The sequence below is a fragment of the Monopterus albus genome, unplaced genomic scaffold (genome assembly GCF_001952655.1).
Source record: "Monopterus albus unplaced genomic scaffold, M_albus_1.0 scaffold176.1, whole genome shotgun sequence".
NCBI classification, from domain to species: Eukaryota; Metazoa; Chordata; class Actinopteri; order Synbranchiformes; family Synbranchidae; genus Monopterus; species Monopterus albus.
The window spans coordinates 800,130-817,049 of record NW_018128056.1 but is presented as its reverse complement, the minus strand read 5'-3'; the positions used below and the strand labels follow the sequence as shown (position 1 = coordinate 817,049).

At 42.2% G+C, this 16,920-nt stretch overlaps 2 protein-coding genes across 3 annotated transcripts in view; both read left to right on the top strand.

Moving 5' to 3' along the window:
- LOC109969606 (plastin-1-like) overlaps positions 1-5,102 on the top strand; it is a 9,578-nt gene extending 4,476 nt beyond the window's left edge. The window contains exons 7-17 of the mRNA XM_020616612.1: positions 157-238; positions 790-955; positions 1,458-1,600; positions 1,679-1,774; positions 2,076-2,274; positions 2,663-2,741; positions 3,426-3,540; positions 3,640-3,773; positions 3,926-4,049; positions 4,147-4,280; positions 4,382-5,102. Of these exons, the coding sequence (XP_020472268.1) occupies positions 157-238; positions 790-955; positions 1,458-1,600; positions 1,679-1,774; positions 2,076-2,274; positions 2,663-2,741; positions 3,426-3,540; positions 3,640-3,773; positions 3,926-4,049; positions 4,147-4,280; positions 4,382-4,568 (1,459 nt within the window). The 3' untranslated portion in view covers positions 4,569-5,102. The remainder of the gene's footprint in view (positions 1-156; positions 239-789; positions 956-1,457; positions 1,601-1,678; positions 1,775-2,075; positions 2,275-2,662; positions 2,742-3,425; positions 3,541-3,639; positions 3,774-3,925; positions 4,050-4,146; positions 4,281-4,381) is intronic.
- A 598-nt stretch (positions 5,103-5,700) lies between these two features.
- The window catches only part of atr (ATR checkpoint kinase), a 26,341-nt gene continuing 15,121 nt past the window's right edge, over positions 5,701-16,920 (top strand). The window contains exons 1-26 of one of the 2 annotated variants that reach the window (XM_020616634.1): positions 5,701-5,820; positions 5,870-5,947; positions 6,323-6,414; positions 6,983-7,135; positions 7,279-8,192; positions 8,287-8,426; positions 8,678-8,854; positions 8,936-9,099; positions 9,316-9,468; positions 9,603-9,801; positions 9,896-10,152; positions 10,392-10,588; positions 10,888-10,991; positions 11,151-11,322; positions 11,504-11,659; positions 11,792-11,986; positions 12,375-12,470; positions 12,598-12,687; positions 13,126-13,221; positions 13,362-13,492; positions 13,926-14,069; positions 14,368-14,461; positions 15,214-15,339; positions 15,543-15,749; positions 16,031-16,144; positions 16,241-16,356. In XM_020616634.1, coding sequence (XP_020472290.1) covers positions 5,895-5,947; positions 6,323-6,414; positions 6,983-7,135; positions 7,279-8,192; positions 8,287-8,426; positions 8,678-8,854; positions 8,936-9,099; positions 9,316-9,468; positions 9,603-9,801; positions 9,896-10,152; positions 10,392-10,588; positions 10,888-10,991; positions 11,151-11,322; positions 11,504-11,659; positions 11,792-11,986; positions 12,375-12,470; positions 12,598-12,687; positions 13,126-13,221; positions 13,362-13,492; positions 13,926-14,069; positions 14,368-14,461; positions 15,214-15,339; positions 15,543-15,749; positions 16,031-16,144; positions 16,241-16,356 — 4,340 coding nt within the window. In that variant the 5' untranslated portion in view covers positions 5,701-5,820; positions 5,870-5,894. The other variant, XM_020616635.1, reaches the window with a different exon arrangement.

Below are 16,920 nucleotides of genomic sequence, written 5' to 3'. Positions count from 1 at the left end.
AGTGGTTCACTTTTCCTCCTTGGACATAGCACATTATACAGAAGCACATCACAGACGAAAGGTCACACGCTTCTGCAATTAGATCCAGCAGTCATTACCTCTGACTCACTCACGCACTCAGTTTTATACCCACTGACATTCCTTCTTCTGTTTCAGCAAAATGATCAACCTATCTCAGCCTGACACGATCGACGAAAGAGTCATCAACACAAAGAAACTCACCACCTTCAAAATGACAGTGAGTTAAACGTTTAGCAAATTCACAGTATTCGTTAGATGTGTACTGTGGATGAAATCTTACTCTGCAGAGTAACCAATAATTTCAGTTCAAGTACCTCAGAATTGTACTTTAGTGTATTACAAGTAAATTCATGCTTTCATTTTCAAAATACACTGAACATGTTTTTGTTTAATGTAATGTTTCACTATACATTACCCATGGCTCCACTGTTTAATGTTGGAAGGTGTAAAATATTACCTTTTTACAGCATATTTTGTTTTTAATATTTATTGTTATTTTATACTTGCCTTCTCAACGAAGTATGACAAAAAGCACTGGCCTGTCATCCAGATGGATGCATCTTCTAAAAATGAACTAATTCAGAGTTCTGCGCTTTGATTTCTCATAAGGTAGTTATTATCTGGGGGATTCTGGCCACACTCTTTGTTTTTGCTGAGCTGTTAAAACAACAGAAATTGCCATAATGTTGTTTTTTTTTTTTTGGCTGTAAAATCTCTGACTTTGATTGAAAATTAACACACTGATTCACCATTCATTCACATTTGCAGGAGAATCTGGTCCTGGCTCTGAACTCTGCCTCAGCGATCGGCTGCACAGTGGTCAGCATTGACGCCCATGATCTGATGGCTGGGAAACCTCATCTGGTCCTGGGGCTGCTCTGGCAGGTTATCAAGGTTGGCCTGTTTGCTGATATAGAAATCAGCAGGGACGAAGGTCAGTGCATAAACACATGCACATTGATGATTCTAAAGTCAAGAATGAAGAAATGTCGAGTACAACAAAAGAGACATTTAATGATATCTGTAGTTGTGTTCCAACATGAAACTGATAAGAAGCAATAAAAGTAATGATGCAACACTTATTTTCACTTTCATCAAACAATTCAGTCAGGCACAAATTTTCATTCATTCATTTAGGTGATCATTTCCTCCTCCTTTCTTCAGCTGCATAACTTGCTTTTCAGTTGCATGTAGGAACACTTGCAGGTGTGAACTATTTTAAAACTAGCCCATTTGGGCCATGTTAGACAGCACCCCAAGGGTAAAAAGGCTCAAGTTGGTCCCGTGGTCTAACAGTGCTTCAGTTTAACATATCAAGACGGAATCTGTCAACAGGACCAACTTTTATTTTCCCCAAAATAGACTTTTACTGTGACCTGGCAGTTTCTGATCCACTTCCACTAAAAATCTTGATTTTAATGGTAAACTAACTGCAGATCTGATCAGCCTTCTGGAAGAAGGAGAACAGCTGGACCACCTGATGTCTCTCTCCCCAGAGGAGCTACTGCTCCGCTGGGTCAACTATCATCTACGCAACGCAGGAACGCAAACAATCAGAAACTTCAGTGAAGATATCAAGGTGCCCTTCAAAACACACACATGCACAATAACGCAAAGGCATGCTGTAAGTGTAACCCTTTGTACTGTGCCACTGTAGGACTCGCGAGCCTACTTCTACCTGCTGGATCAGCTTGCTTCCCATGAAGAGCACAAATTCAAAATGGTTGTCAAAATCGACATGAGCGGCCTGAATGTGAGTCTTCAAATCACACTGATAAATTAATAAGTGGGAAATGTGAAATGTAAAGGTCACAACTGTGAGTACATAACTGATAAATGTGATAGGATTGTTGTGTTCTAAGGTTATATTATTATTTTGTTTCAGCTTTAATATTTTGTGATTTGCCAGTCTATTCATCTTTCCTTGTTTTATTATCCTGCAGACAGTGTACATAATATTACACTAACTGAAGTGGCCTTTCTATTGGATTCTGGCATGAGTATGTGTGTCTATATTGTCCCTGTACATGTGTCTGTTTCATGTGTATGAGAAGGAGCGTGATTTGGACCAAAGGGCCGAGCTAATGCTGCAGCAGGCAGCCCGGCTGGACTGCAGGCAGTTTGTTTCTCCTCATGATGTTACATCTGGAAACAGCAAACTCAACATGGCCTTTGTGGCCAACCTGTTCAACATGCACCCTGCTCTACAAAGAGCTCATAAAGGCAGCGGTGTAGAGAATGCACACATAGAGGGTGAGACACAGACAGAAACCTTGTTTAATACAAGATTTAGGCCTTTTAGCTATATGATGATACTGTCTTGAACCTGTCACAGTGCCTTCCTATTATATTAAAATTAAAATGAGATGCTGACATGTATATACACACACACACACACACACACACACAGTCAGGCCAGGATGTGCCTCATACTGTGAATATACAGTGGATGCATGAACTGTAGACATGCACATCACAGCCCAATAGGCAAACAAATCAGTGTGTGACAGGTTACAGCAACTGTAAACCTAGATTTACTGCATGTCAGCAATAGCTGAAGCTAGAACCTTCTAGTCAGATGACAATGTTTGAAGAGCTGGTAGAACAGGATGGTGGTGATCATGTCTACATGTGTTTCCAGCTGAGACCAGAGAAGAGAAAACATTTCGCAACTGGATCAACTCTCTGGGCGTCTCTCCATATGTAAACCACCTGTACCGGTATGTCCTCAGTTACACATCACTGTGATTAACATTATCAGGAAAGGAGATGGATGCCTAACATGTTTTACATGCTCATTTTTTAAGTTGTTCTTATGCACTTTCTAAACTTGGTTTAGAAATGTGCCTTATGAATAAATGTTAGTATTTGCATTCTGCTGATGGACACTGAGTGGGGAGTGCACAGGCGCCTTGTTCAAGGTTCACTCACTTCACTTTCTGATCATACTTCCACAAAACTTTGACCATGAGTTTACTTAAAATATTGTTTTTCTTTGTGCTAATTTGTGTTCATTAGAATAAGTGATACTGAATCAGAGGCACAGCACAACATATAAGAATCTGATCTATTTTTATAAATTCCATTTTGTGCATGCTGTTTTGTTGCAAAACAAGCATCTAGTGAGGCAGTGATACTGAGATTTTAAAGCAGTTTACACAGAGGAAACCGTGAAGCTCTTTCCTTTAAAACAGTGTGTAGTTTGGCACAGTTACGGTAAGTCATGGTTCAACTGGATGCCGCCTCTGCCTGTCAAATCCAGCTGCATCTGAAGAATATTCTCTAAGGTAGCTGTGGATTATACTTGCTTGTCTTGTAATCCTGATTACATGTGATAGATGTACACAGTGCATATATGGATTTTGTGTTGAATTTCCTCACTTTGTGTGTTTTGTCTTTTGCAGTGATTTGTGTGATGGTTTGGTGATTCTGCAGCTTTATGAGAAGGTCAATGTACCCATGAACTGGAAGAAAGTGAACCACCCACCTTATCCTGTCCTGGGGGCCAATATGAAGAAGGTACAGCTGCCTTCAGAACATACAAGGAAACACAACACTGATGACATAAAACCAAATGTTTGTTTGAAAAATAAAATAAAACTTTTTTTTTTCTTTTAGCTGGAGAACTGTAACTATGCTGTGGAGCTGGGCCGGGATGTAGCTCACTTTTCTCTGGTTGGTATTGGAGGAGAAAACCTAAACGAGGGGAGTCAAATGCACACTCTGGCATTAGTCTGGCAGCTGATGAGAAGGTACCTGCACCATTCTGAGCTTGGAGACAGTACTTATTGTGCTATAATGTTTAGGGAAAAACAGATTGTCCATTTTTTGGTCTCTTTAGTGGTTTGTATGAAGCTGCTCCTTGTACAATTTCAGTTCTCTCACCTTGCCCATTATCCATCAGGTACACAGTGCTGGTATTGTCAGATCTTGGTGATGGAGAGAAGGTTGCAGATCAGATCATCCTCAACTGGGTCAACAATACCCTGAGCCAAAAACGCAAGGATACACAAATCAGTAGATTCAAGGTGTGTGTGTGTGTGTGTGTGTGTGCATGCACAAGTGCATTTTATATTTGTGTAAATAGATGGTTGCATTTAACCCCTGTTCCCATGCCCTCTGCAGGACAAAAAGATTAGCACCAGTCTACCAGTGATTGACCTGATCGATGTCATTGCTCCTGGTACTGTCAAATGGGACTTGGTGAAGAGAGCAGAGAGAGGAGTGCTCAAGGATGAAGATAAACTCAGCAATGCCAAGTAAAAATAAACTCAATTGGTTTTGTTCCCCTTCCCACATCTTTGTGTTTGTCTCTTGCTCATCGCCCCCTAACTCCTCTCTCTTTCTGTTTCTCTCCCAGGTATGCAGTCTCATTGGCCCGTAAGATTGGAGCTCCTGTCTACGCGCTGCCTGATGATTTGGTGGAGGTGAATCCCAAGATGGTGCTGACAGTGTTTGCTTGTCTCATGGGCCACGGTTTGAAAAAAGGTCAACCGCCAAAAAAAGCAGACAAGAGCAAACCATTTGGGAACAAAGCATCACTGTAATTTACATCGTGTTTATCCAGTTTTCTTTTTCTTGTTAGTATAATTCATGTTCTTTGCCCTTTAAATGTGCAGTGATCCCCAGACAGTAGGGTAATTTCTCATCTGTTCTTCCTTTCATGAAAACAGTATGCTGAAAATGATTCCACTCAGAAAAACCACTGCATTTGTTTGTCATATGAGATTTCATAAAACAAGATGCTTATTCTTTGCTACGTCATATTTAATAGGACATTACATCTATTTACTTTTGGAGTATGAGCAGGAGATTCAGCAGAAGGAAAAGCAGAATCACTCACATGTCTTCTTTCAGCAATACTAAGCCTGTAAATGTGTATTCAGTATTGATATTTAATTATTAAAAAGAATCTGTTAAATGTAATTACCAGCTTTGTATGTATATTGTCAGAACATTCAGAGACTGAAGCCACATAGATTATAACACTAGGTAGCCCAAAAGAACACAGAATGGAAGTCATATCATGCCATGTATCATTAAAACAGACAGTGTCCCTGTATAAAGTATTTCAAAATCTACTTGAGTAAAAGTAATTTACTTTCTTTAATTTAGCTTTAGTGCTGTGACAATGATGTTTTTAATCTCAGTAAGCCTTCTATCTGGTTAGAATGTTATTTCAGGCAGAAGAAATGGAAGTCATGGGAAAGTATGCAGATTAAAGCAGCTTTATGCTGGTTTTTTTTACACTGCTTCATGACTGTAAACGTGTCCATATTTGGTCTGTGTCTGCAACATATTCAAGTGTTTTTGAAATACACCGCTAAAACAAAACACACCACAGTATATATACGTATAAAGCTTGAAATACCACAGTGTGTACTGGTAACCTATTATTAACATGTGCAGTCATTTGTAAGCTTCCTGATGTACAGTACCAGAAAAATGTTTAGACACTTTCCCACTGAGTTCAAGAGGAAAGTGCTGGATACAACAGGGCAAGCAGCGCTCATCGAGATGTTTGGTACACACAAATAATGAACTGAAGAAATATTTTGACGTATCATAAGTTTACTTTTAGGGCAAGCAATTAATCGTACTTGGGTAGGTGTAAATTTTCTTTGGGTTTTTTTTTTTTTTTTTTATGTGTAGTGGCCCTCGGTGGCTACCGTATCAAAACAAAAACGTCATTTTGGAGCGAAAATTTCAGAAAGATGTGAGAGACCTGCTGCGAGACATGTAGCAGCTTCCCGGTCAAAGTCACTCCATGCATCCATGATATGAGTTGAAGTTGTTCAAATAGTCAAAGTCACTCCATGCATCCATGATATGAGTTGAAGTTGTTCAAACAGCGCTACACAAGCTGCTGTACAATGGAAGGACTGGAGATGTCCGCCATGATACCGGCTCTTCAGGAGCTAGCTAGGTACGTGCCCTCAGCTAAAGTTGGCTAAAAGCGAAGCTGTTAACAGCTTCGCTTTTAGCTAACTGCAGGGTCATGACAGCAGCTGTGTGATATATCAGATTTCAAATGAATGTTCACGAAGACGTTATTGTCTTCATTCTAGCATACTTTACTATTTATTATTTTTTAATGTAACATAACTCTTCAGGAGCTAGCTAGGTACGTGCCTCGGCTAAAGTTGGCTAAAAGCTAAGCTGTTAACAAGGTATTAGTCTCTGAAACAGACTTAGGTTGAACGCAGCCTTCTTTTGAGAATTAGTAAATTAAATGAGCTAATGGAAATCTTCACCTTACCATGTGTTCATAAATAACGTAACACCATGTTGGTATTTGCAGTGTCAGCGCTGCTCAGTACGAGCAGGCGGTGCAGAAACCTCGACAGATCCTCTGTCAGTTCATTGACAGGATACTCACAGATGTGGATGTCGGTAAGTCAGGACAGATGGCCCTCGTATGACAGCTGTTCTCTAGTTATCTGTTATGTTTATGTACAGTATGTCGTAGTGATGTTGACTTTTCCCCTTACTACAGGTTTGTGACTAATGCACTGACAGTCCAATCTTGTGAAACTGTAACTTTAATATTTGAAGAGCTTACTGTTATTGTCTTTATTTGTTTATATTCTGCCCTCAGCTTTATGTCACTGAAGTCTTGTGACTATAACCTGACTGGATTATAAGTCCTCAAAATGAAATAATCTCTTTTTTTTTACCTATCATTGTAGGTTGCATGTGTCCATATGACCTATGAATGGTTTAACAAAAGTGAATTTTGGCTTCTTAGACTGATATTAGTAATATGTTGCTCAAAGAAATAGACATGCCTAATACTGCACCAGAACTAGTTTTAGCAACCGGAAATGTGTTATTTTTTTCTACACTATCCTGTCAGTCAGACTGTGACACTCTACCGTGAGCGTGTAACACTGTAGGGGGAACCTGACCCCCAGATTGTGAACCTGTTGCTTATTCTAATATATTGTGGTTGTTCTTCCAGTTGCTCTTGGTCTGAGTAAGAAGTCCAGTTCAGATCCAGCCTGTGTGATGCTGCTGGACTTTGTGCAGCATATAGTCAAATCCTCATCTCTGATGTTCGCCAACCCTGCCTGCCAGCCTGCTGAGTATCCAGACACCACTCAGAGCTGTACCGGTAGGACATGTTTCCTTAAAAGCTGCCATGTTTAATTAAATATTTTGTTGGCAATAGAAAAAGCATAAAAATGATATTTCTCATTGTACAGTTATGCTTTTCTTTTCCCCTTATTCTCCGTTGTCATTCCCTGTTTCATTCAGACTTCAGTAAGTGGGTGGCGGTGCGTTTGCTTCGTGTCACAGCTGCTCCAGACTGTGATGTCATCCACGGACGCGTCTCTGCTGTGTTGTGCTCCTTACTTCACACTCTCCGAATAAGGGCACCATTCATCTTCAGCCACCTCACTCAGGAGCTCATTTGTCTCGCACAGGACCTCAGCACCATCCTGAATGCCCACATTGCCACACTGGCAGGACTGGGACACACTGTGGGCATTTACACAGAGAGCCAGTGGCCTGTAACACTTGAGTGCTTCAGTATCTCCCCTGGTTGCACCTCCTCATACCTCACGCCTTCCTCTCTTGTCCTTTCTTCGCCTGCTGCCTTGGAGTCACTGACAGCCGTGACAATTGGTGTTATAACAAATGCCCTGAGGGGAGTGGTCTCCTGTCATGACCTTAATGTAGCCTGGGAGATGGCCTGCTCCATCCTGATCAATGGCAACACCAGGCTGAGGAAGATCTCCATGGTGATGCTGAGGAAACAGGTGGAGCTGAGAGGGTTTCCTGCAATGCAAGGCCATGAATTCTTCACAGCCTACCTGCATTTGCTAGAAACGCACATATACACATGCACAGCCAATGCACACTTCAATGAGAAACCGCCCTATGAAGGAGAGCTGCTGAATTTGACACGCTGTGTGTTTCAGTCATCTGGGACCTCGCGCACACTCTTTGAGCCCATCTATCTCTCTCAGATGTTTGAATGTGTTTGTACTCTTGGAGGAGCAGGTGTCCAGCTGGGGACAGAGGTTACTGAATCACTCTGCTTGCTCTTCCACTTCTTAGTATCTGTTGCCCCAGTTTACGAGAGCGCAGCAGTGTTACGGAGGCGACGAGTCACAGAGGTCTGCAGGACACTGACAAACACCGTTGGAACAGAAAATCAAGCTGAAGTACAATTTTGTTCTTCGTGTTCCTTTTTAAAATCTCTTTCTGTCACTGTTAAAATATTTGTAACTTTTTTCTCGTTGTGCTTGTGTTTTGCAGTGCGCAGAGGGGTTTCTCCAAGCTGCACTGAAGGCAGAGACTGCTATGGTGATGCAGGAGTCAAGAGATGGGGAGCCTGCTGCCAAGATCCTTTGCAAATCTCCCACGGATTCAGTCAGCAAAACAACAAAACGTGCATGGTATATTCTTAAATACAACACTGTGCATATAGCTATATAATTATTCTGTTATTTGTTTAAAACGTTTGTTGACAAATGCAGTGTTGTGTTTATTGTTTTAGTGTCTGTAATGTTTCCTTCACTGTCCCCTGATTCCTGCAAAGAAGACTATTTGGTTGTTGCAGTAGTATTTTAGCTGTTTTATAAATTGATTAACCACATTTCCTTTAAAGCCTTGATATTTAAAGGTATATGTGTTTCTGTTTCCCAAGTGAGCAGGACATGCGTGTTTGGAGTGAGGTTTGGGCTGTGGTGAACAGTCGACTGGAGGAGCTTCTGACCTTTTTGAACTCAGACTCTGTCCAACCTGAAAGTCCACAGACTCTCTCTGCTCTGCAGGGTCTGGCCCTCATCCTCCACCTGGCAGCCCTGTGCTCCTCTCCCACCAGGTAACACACAAACACATGTTGCTACTCTAACTTTCTCTGGCTTTGCCCTTCTCTTTTCTAACTCCATCTCTTTGCCAGCAATCCTTCTGCTCCCATCTGGGTACCTACTGAGACTCTGGGAACAGCTCTGAAGAGCTGCCAGTCAGTGTTAGAAGGAAGCTCCCAACCAATCACAAACCAGAGCTACTTTCACTCTGCTGTCTGCACTGTTGTTGGGGTCCTTGACTCTATCTTGTACATGACGAGTAAGGATATACATACACACATGCAAAACACAGTAAATATCTCTTACAGCAGCTCTGGTGGCTTTCATTCATGTGCTGTTATTTGTTTATGTCACTATAAAGGCATGTTACCTGTCATTTTTACCATTGTTTTCTATTAGTGACTGTAAAAAACAAGTTTTATTCTGAATTATATGGTAAAAATCAACTCTGCCTCCTGTGTATGTGTGACTATAGTGAGCAGTCAGGGTGAGGAAGGGCTCCAGCAGCGTGTGTGTGCTCTGTTATCTTTTCCTTGGGTGTGTGAGAACAAGTCTGCCTCAGCCTATAAGAGCTCAAGATTCCCCTCTTGGCTTCCTACCTTGGCTCAGAGACTCAGCTTCTGTTACTGTGAGTATTACTGCTGCATCACAGCACAGTAAAATATGAGATGAGCTACTGTCTGCATAAAGATAAGGGATTTCACAAGTCCATGATATCATTGTGAAAACTTTCGACTGACACCTAACCTGGGGTCTTTCCAGCATCTGAGATCCAGGCAGACTGTGTGTCGCTGCTCGCCCTCCTGCGTCATGGTGTGTGTGAAACCTGGCGTGTGTGGTTGCTTTCCAAGGCGCTGCAGAGTACAGATGAGGTGGTGAGAGCAGCGGCAGTCAGAGCTTTCCCTCTTCTTCTTCACCACCTGGGAAACACACACCACAGCCTCATTAGCACTACTCTGCTGTATGTACTCCCACACTTCCAACTATGATCATGGAAATTTTCTCTCTCACTTTGCTTTGTAACTTACTTTATTGTGTGAACTGGGTGTGTGCAGTCCCAGGCTGGACGACAGCTCGGAGCTGGTGAGGAGCGAGCTTGCCAGGATCATCGGTCAGCTGAGCTGTATCCAGTCAGAGGTCTCCCACCTCGGTGTTACCCAAACAGAGTCCATCTGTCTTCCAAAAATCCTCTGCCGTCGCCTCAGCCTTGCAACAGAGCATGATGGGAACACTTTTCCATTTCTTACAGCATCTGTTGTCAAGCCCTTTCTGAAGCTGCTCAGACCTGAAGCACCAAGCAGTGTTAAACAAGGTACTTGTCTTTTTTTGTAATGAGCAATTACAATAACTAGACAGAAGAAAAGTAAATTCACTTCAATATACGGGACAGTACATTGCTGTGATTGTCTTTATATTACAACAATATGTAGTTATGGCCATTTTTCAGCAGTGAAATTCGACTACCATTATTTACAGTATTTCCAACTGTATTAACAAGTTTAGCAAGAAAGAGAAATGAACTTCCTTGACTTATTTATTTCACTGTCCCAGCTTTTCTAGAAGCTCTGCCTCACCTCTGCCAGCATGTGAATCTGAGTGGTGGAGACAGCGACTCTCGAGCAGTTCTCTGTGCTCTGATTAGTCTAATGGAAGATTCAGATCCAGCAGTCAGAATACATTTCAGCCAATCAGTACGTTTCCTGTTAACAGTGACTGGCAAACACTCCGAGCAGGACTCTCTGAGTGAGGTGAGAAATTTCAGTAGTACGAGTCAAAAGTCTGTGCTTTGCAATTAATTTGGAAGAGCTAATTATCATAAATATGAACACAAAATGGGAGCACAAGCTATTAAACTATAGTGCACCGTAACATTTCACTTACTGAGTGAGCACAACACGCCTATGAATGTGAGTTTAAATTTGCTACCTATCAATCAGCGAGGTTAACGGTTAAATCCTGGAAGGTTTACACTTCTTTGACCTTTTTGGGGTTCTGACACTTTTTTTTTTTTACTGGGATTGATTATGTGTGTTTCTTCTCGCCATAGCAGCTCCTGGTTGCACGTCTTAAGGAGGCATTCAACAACGCTAAACTCCAACGAGATGACAAACTGCGCAACACTCTCATCCTGACCACTGGAGAGATTGGCAGGTATAGATTGCATATTATCCTCACTGACTGTCACTCTAGATATGTAATATATGCTACTGTTCCAGAGGTTCTTAATACCACAGTTTTGAAAAACACTTTGTAAAAGTCTTGAGTGTTTATTTGTTCAGCTGTCACTCTCTCTCTCTCCTCCTCTGTCAGAGCATCCCTTGGTAATATGGTGTCATTCTCTCTGCTGCGGCTGCTCCACTGTCTGCTGTCCAAGTCGTCCCAAGTATCTGTAGCTGCCTACACCCAGATCAGAGCCCTGGCCGCTGCCAAAGGCCTAAAGCTGCAAACCCTCTTCAGTCAGTACAAGAACCCCATTTGCCAGGTATTAAACTTGTTTGCTGTTGGAAAGATTTTGGGTCCTCTGGTATATATTATGGTAACAACACTGCAGCCAATAATAAATTGCACTGCAGGGTTGCTCTTAACGCTTTTGGTGTGAAAATTAACATTGGCACAAAAGCACACTGTGGATATGATATGAGAAAATGCTTCTCTGTTTGTAGTTCTTGGTGGAGTCACTGCACTCGCGTCATGCTTCGGCCCTGCGGATCACACCCGATCAAAGCAGCTCGTCAGCCAGCCAGAGGGAGCTGGCTCTGGACATCTTGGCACAGATTGCACACGCCTTCGACTTCCCAGACCTCCATCGCTTCCTCACCGTATGTGCAGTCTTGTTTGCAACTCCTCGCACAGACACCACAGTTTACAGTATATAGACTAAACTACGGGATGTTTAATAAGATGGTACATTGAGGCTGAATTATGTATATGGGTGTTTTTGATTTATGCAGAGGACCCTACAGGTGCTACTGCCCTACCTGGCAGCAAAGGCGAGCCCTATAGGCTCCGCCCTCATCCGTACACTAGCCACTGAGTTGAAGGCAAACAGGAGAGAGATCCTCATCAGCAATTTCAAGTACATCTTTAGCCACCTGGTCTGTTCCTGCACCAAGGAGGAGCTGGAGAGTGCCTTTCACTACCTGCAGGTATTAATAATATTATCCTACATAGCTATAATCTACACATTCGAGACAACAGCCATTTTTCAATTGTCAGATTGTGAACTTGTTAACTTTTGGTTGCGGTGGTTACTAATGAATTTACAGAATCAACATGTGGGGAATAACTCTGTTCTGCACCACAAACCAAAAAAAAAATCTATCTGAAGAGGGCATATAGTGAATGATACTGAAGTTAACTATGATCTGATATACCGGATATTTGTCCTGTGGTGTAGTGTGAGGTGACACGACTCAGTAAAAGTTGGTCATCAGTCACTGTGGCAAAGGTAACCTATGACAGTAACACACTAGAGGTGTGAGTCCCTGCTGTGGGGATAGGCTCTCTGACATGTGTTCTGACATGCTCTTCCAGAACGAGACTGGGATTGAACTGGGCTCTCTGCTAAGACAAGACTTCCAGGGTCTTCACAACGAGCTGTTGCTGCGTCTGGGAGAGCATTACCAACAGGTCGAAGCACACATGAGCAGATGTTTCTCTACAGATGAAGTCTTTTCCATTGTTTATCCTTGTTGTACATTGGGTAATTATTAAATTCACTTGTGGTTTAAAACTAGTGTGTGTTTAACATTTCTAGGTATTTAATGGTCTGGCGATCTTGGCCTCCTTTGCATCCAGTGATGACCCGTACCAGGGACCCAGAGACATCACCACCCCAGAGCGCATGGTATGTGTTAGAGCTGAACACAGCATTACAGCTGCATCTTGTTCTTTGACTAAACATTTTCTGTTTTCCTTTTGAAATGCTGATATATTAGGCATGGTTGAATGTAACTCAGTCCCAAATGCTTTTAAACAAACAAAAGCACATTTATATTATTGTAAACTTTTGACAGCTGAAACAAGAAACATCTCTTCAGGCTGACCTGAACATGTACAAGCCATTTTACACACACAAAAAAAACCCTGTAGATTAAACAATTTAAAAAACAAATTTTAGTTGTAGGTTTGTTCAAGCAGCTGAGAACATTTTTTAAGCTTTTTTTTTTTCAGCAAATGTCAAATATTATCATTACAAATGTTAAGAAACAGTAGCTCAACCTCTCCTTTTCAAAACTCACATGTTTTTTTTCTCACTCATCTTTCTTTGGTTGCTGTGCGACAGGCAGACTACCTTCAGCCGAAGCTGCTGGGAATTCTTGCCTTTTTCAACATGCATCTGCTCAGCTCCAGTGCAGGAGAGAAGGACCGCAAGAAGCTGGTGAGCAACCTTCTACCGAGAACTAATTTAATAACCGGTCATTTGACTGTGTATTGTTTCAGTAAGAAGGTTTGTACAGCTACTGCTTGTGGTCTGTATCAGTCACAGCAAACGAAAGTGTCCATCTGTTTTCTCTGCAGGCGTTGACCGGTGCCATGGCTCTAATGCGACTGATGGGCTCCAAACACATCAGCTCTGTTAGAGTGAAGATGATGACAACGCTCCGCACAGGCCTCCGATACAGAGAGGACTTTCCTCTGCTCTGCTGCCAGTCAGTACACACACACACACACACACACACTTGCACCTTAAAGTCGCAAATAAACACAGTGCTTTCAAGTTTTTTTTAAAAGGTTTGTGAATATACATGTTAAGTTAAGGCACAGAATTAGTTGATGGACATAGTTGAGCCAGATATTGTCTGAAGGCTGACAGTAGTTGCTTGCTAACCATCTTCCCAGGTTTTTACTGTGACTTTCAACATATAAAACACACTCAAATGTACTTAATGTGACCAAGTCTACATTTAAATGTATTTACCCACCTTTATTACACCACACACAGACAAGAAAGACCATTTCTAACCTTTTGATTACATAGTTAATCAAACCTTAAAGTAATCACAGTCTTGTGTCTGTCATGCATTCATCTTGTATAACTCCTGCTTGTGAGCCTCTGTAATTGTTCCTAATCTGTGTGGTCAGGACGTGGGAGTGTTTTGTGAGGAGCGTGGAGCCTGCACATCTGGGCCCCCTGTTGAGTCACGTGATTGCCGCACTTCTCCCACTGATTCCTCTACAGCCCAAAGAAACTGCTGCTATTATACGTTTCCTGATCCTAGACAACAGGTAAACACATGCTTAGACAAATTTAAACAATTAAGGCTTGTCAAGTGAAAGCTAAATAGCATTTTCCTTGTTATCAATTTGCAAAACGTATACACATCTGTCCAAAAATCATACAGCATCTTCTGCTTTCCAAAGAGATGCTACACTGCAGAATGTTCCTGTAGAAACATTTATAACACCACCCAACCTTGAGATAATCCACAGTCACCTTCATCTGTCTGATAAACTGGATTGTAGTTCTTGCAGATGCCTTGCTTTTACCCGACAGCAGTGATCTAATGCCATCGTTCTATCACAGGGAGGAAGTCAATGAATACCTTCATGAGATTTACTTCCTGCCAGATCACCCTGAACTGAAAGACATCCACACTGTTCTGCAGAACTACAAGAAGGTCGGTGTGGACAAGAGGATAATCATGATGAAGAATTAGCTGTAGGCCATGTGTACATTTTTATTAATGATTGTGCTCATTTTTTATGTCACTGGTGTCTGGTAGTCGTTGCATGATCAGCATATGATATATATGTAGAAGTCTGTCTTTAAATTTATGGCCCAAAGAGCTTTCTAATAAGATCTCACACACTCCTAGTGTGGATCACATCATTTCTACTCCCTAATGTTTGCCCTGCAGCTTGGAGTGAGTGACAGCAGCATCAGGATGTGCAGTTATTTATCATGGCTCATGAGCTGCATTCATGTGTTATTTGGTGGACTAAATATTGGGCATGGATTTAAGTGTCACAAGTGATTCTCAAGGACGGGCTGCTGTGCACCTCCTGCGTGCACTGCTGGCCATTGTGTGGAAAGCTGGCGTGGGAGGGCATTGATGAGAGTGAGGATGCTGAAATGAATGAGCTAAGGAGGCGCTGCCCAAAGTCGGTGTGTGCACTGCTGTCACTCTCTAAGCTGCGCAGGGCTCACATTACGACAATACTACATTTTGTTATAATGGGAAAAATTTCTTATTACAAGATAACTTTTTATTTTCATGTTGGCAGCAGTGTGCTACTGTAGGTGGTTTTTGTGTGTACTGTGAGTTATAATCCTGATTGCGCCACTGTTGGTGGTTGAAAGTCGTTATTGGTTAATAGCAGCGATGCTAAAGACACTAAATAGCAGTATGCAAATATTTTTTCCACCTAGCTGACAGCAAGCAGCAGTGACCTGGCTTCAGCACTGCAGCTCTCTATGAGAGCTGTTCAGCATGAGAACGTTGATGTCAGGATTCATGCACTGACCAGCCTCAGGGACATGATGCACAGCAACCAGGTAAACATACACACACACACACACACACACACACACACACTGTTAGATGACTTAACAGTTCATCTAAATAACCCTGTTGGTTGCGTACCACCTGTAATGCTTGTATCCCAGTACTTGTCTTTGGCATTTGCCTCCTAATCTTAAATGCACCATAATGTTCCACGTTTGATAACAGATATTTTTGTGTGTGCTTTGGCCTTCAGGAGTGGCTGCTGCGCCACGTTTGTGCGAGTGAGGCTGTGGAGCCAGTCATCTCCAACCTGGTGTCAGTGCTGCTGAAGGGCTGCCAGGACTCGTCCCCAGAAGCCAGACTCCTCTGTGGGGAGTGTTTGGGGGAGCTGGGCGCCGTGGACCCTGGACGCCTGGACCTGTCGCACACACACACCCACGGCGACCGCAACACCTTTGTGGTAAGCAAGGCTAGAACAAAGCTGTGCATTGTAAAATACATTAAGAGAATGTGGTTAATATTCAGTACAATAAAGTAGCAAAATCGTTAATGCTACTCTGACAAGTGCAGTATATATTATCGCTTTTGAACAAAACTGCCGCTTCATTTCATAGATATTTATGAAATGAGCTCAGATTACTGCACTGTTTAACAATTGTTTGCAGGATTACAGTTGTTTTCCCAAAAATGTAACAAGGACTGTAACAAACGAAGCACAAATGTTTGTTTTCTATGTGTCAGAGTGGGGTTGATGATCCTAACTTTGCCTACGACGTATTGACTGAACTGACCAGAACATTTCTGGCTTATGCTGATGATGTGAGAGCGCAGGATTCAGCTGCTTATGCAATTCAGGTACACACATGTATACACAGAGACATGTGTAAGCTCACTTTCTCATCCAACAACTTATCACCTTCTGTGGCCTGTGTGCTTTCATGTGCACTGCAGGAGCTGCTGTCCATCTTTGAGTGTCGAGAGGGTCGATCTGATTCACCAGGCCGCCGTCTGTGGAGAAGATTCCCAGAGCAGATTCAAGAAATACTGGAACCACATCTCAACAGCAGGTGTTCATGTAGACATTATGTAATCTCTGATCCTCTCTATAGTAGTCTCACATAATCAGGGGATCAAATCCCTCAAGTCTTTCTTCTCTTCTGTCTTCCCTCCTTCTTACTTGTCCCCTCATTTGTTAACTCGGCAGACGTTTACTGCTCCTCTTGTCTGTTCTACGATTTTTCACATCTTCTACATTTTCAAGTCTTTGAACAAATTCTACAACTATTAAAATGCCTCCAAGAGGAAAAAGAGCTAATAAATCAGAAGCGAACGAGGACGTTGAGGCAGAAGAGGATTATATTTCAGCGGCGCAAGTAACAGAGATGTTGAGTCAGCAGAAGCAGATGTACACCGCACTGTTGAGCCAACAACAAGACAACTTCAAAGGTTTTGTGCAACTACTTATGGAGACAAATAACAAGAGACTCGACGACATGACCAGAGAAATACAGGAGATAAAAACGAGTTTGCAGTTTACCCAGCGAGATGTGGATGTGATTAAAGCAGCCATGGGTGAACAGAAAATACAAACCAAGGAAACAAGGGATGATGTCTACAAAACTTGTGAGAGT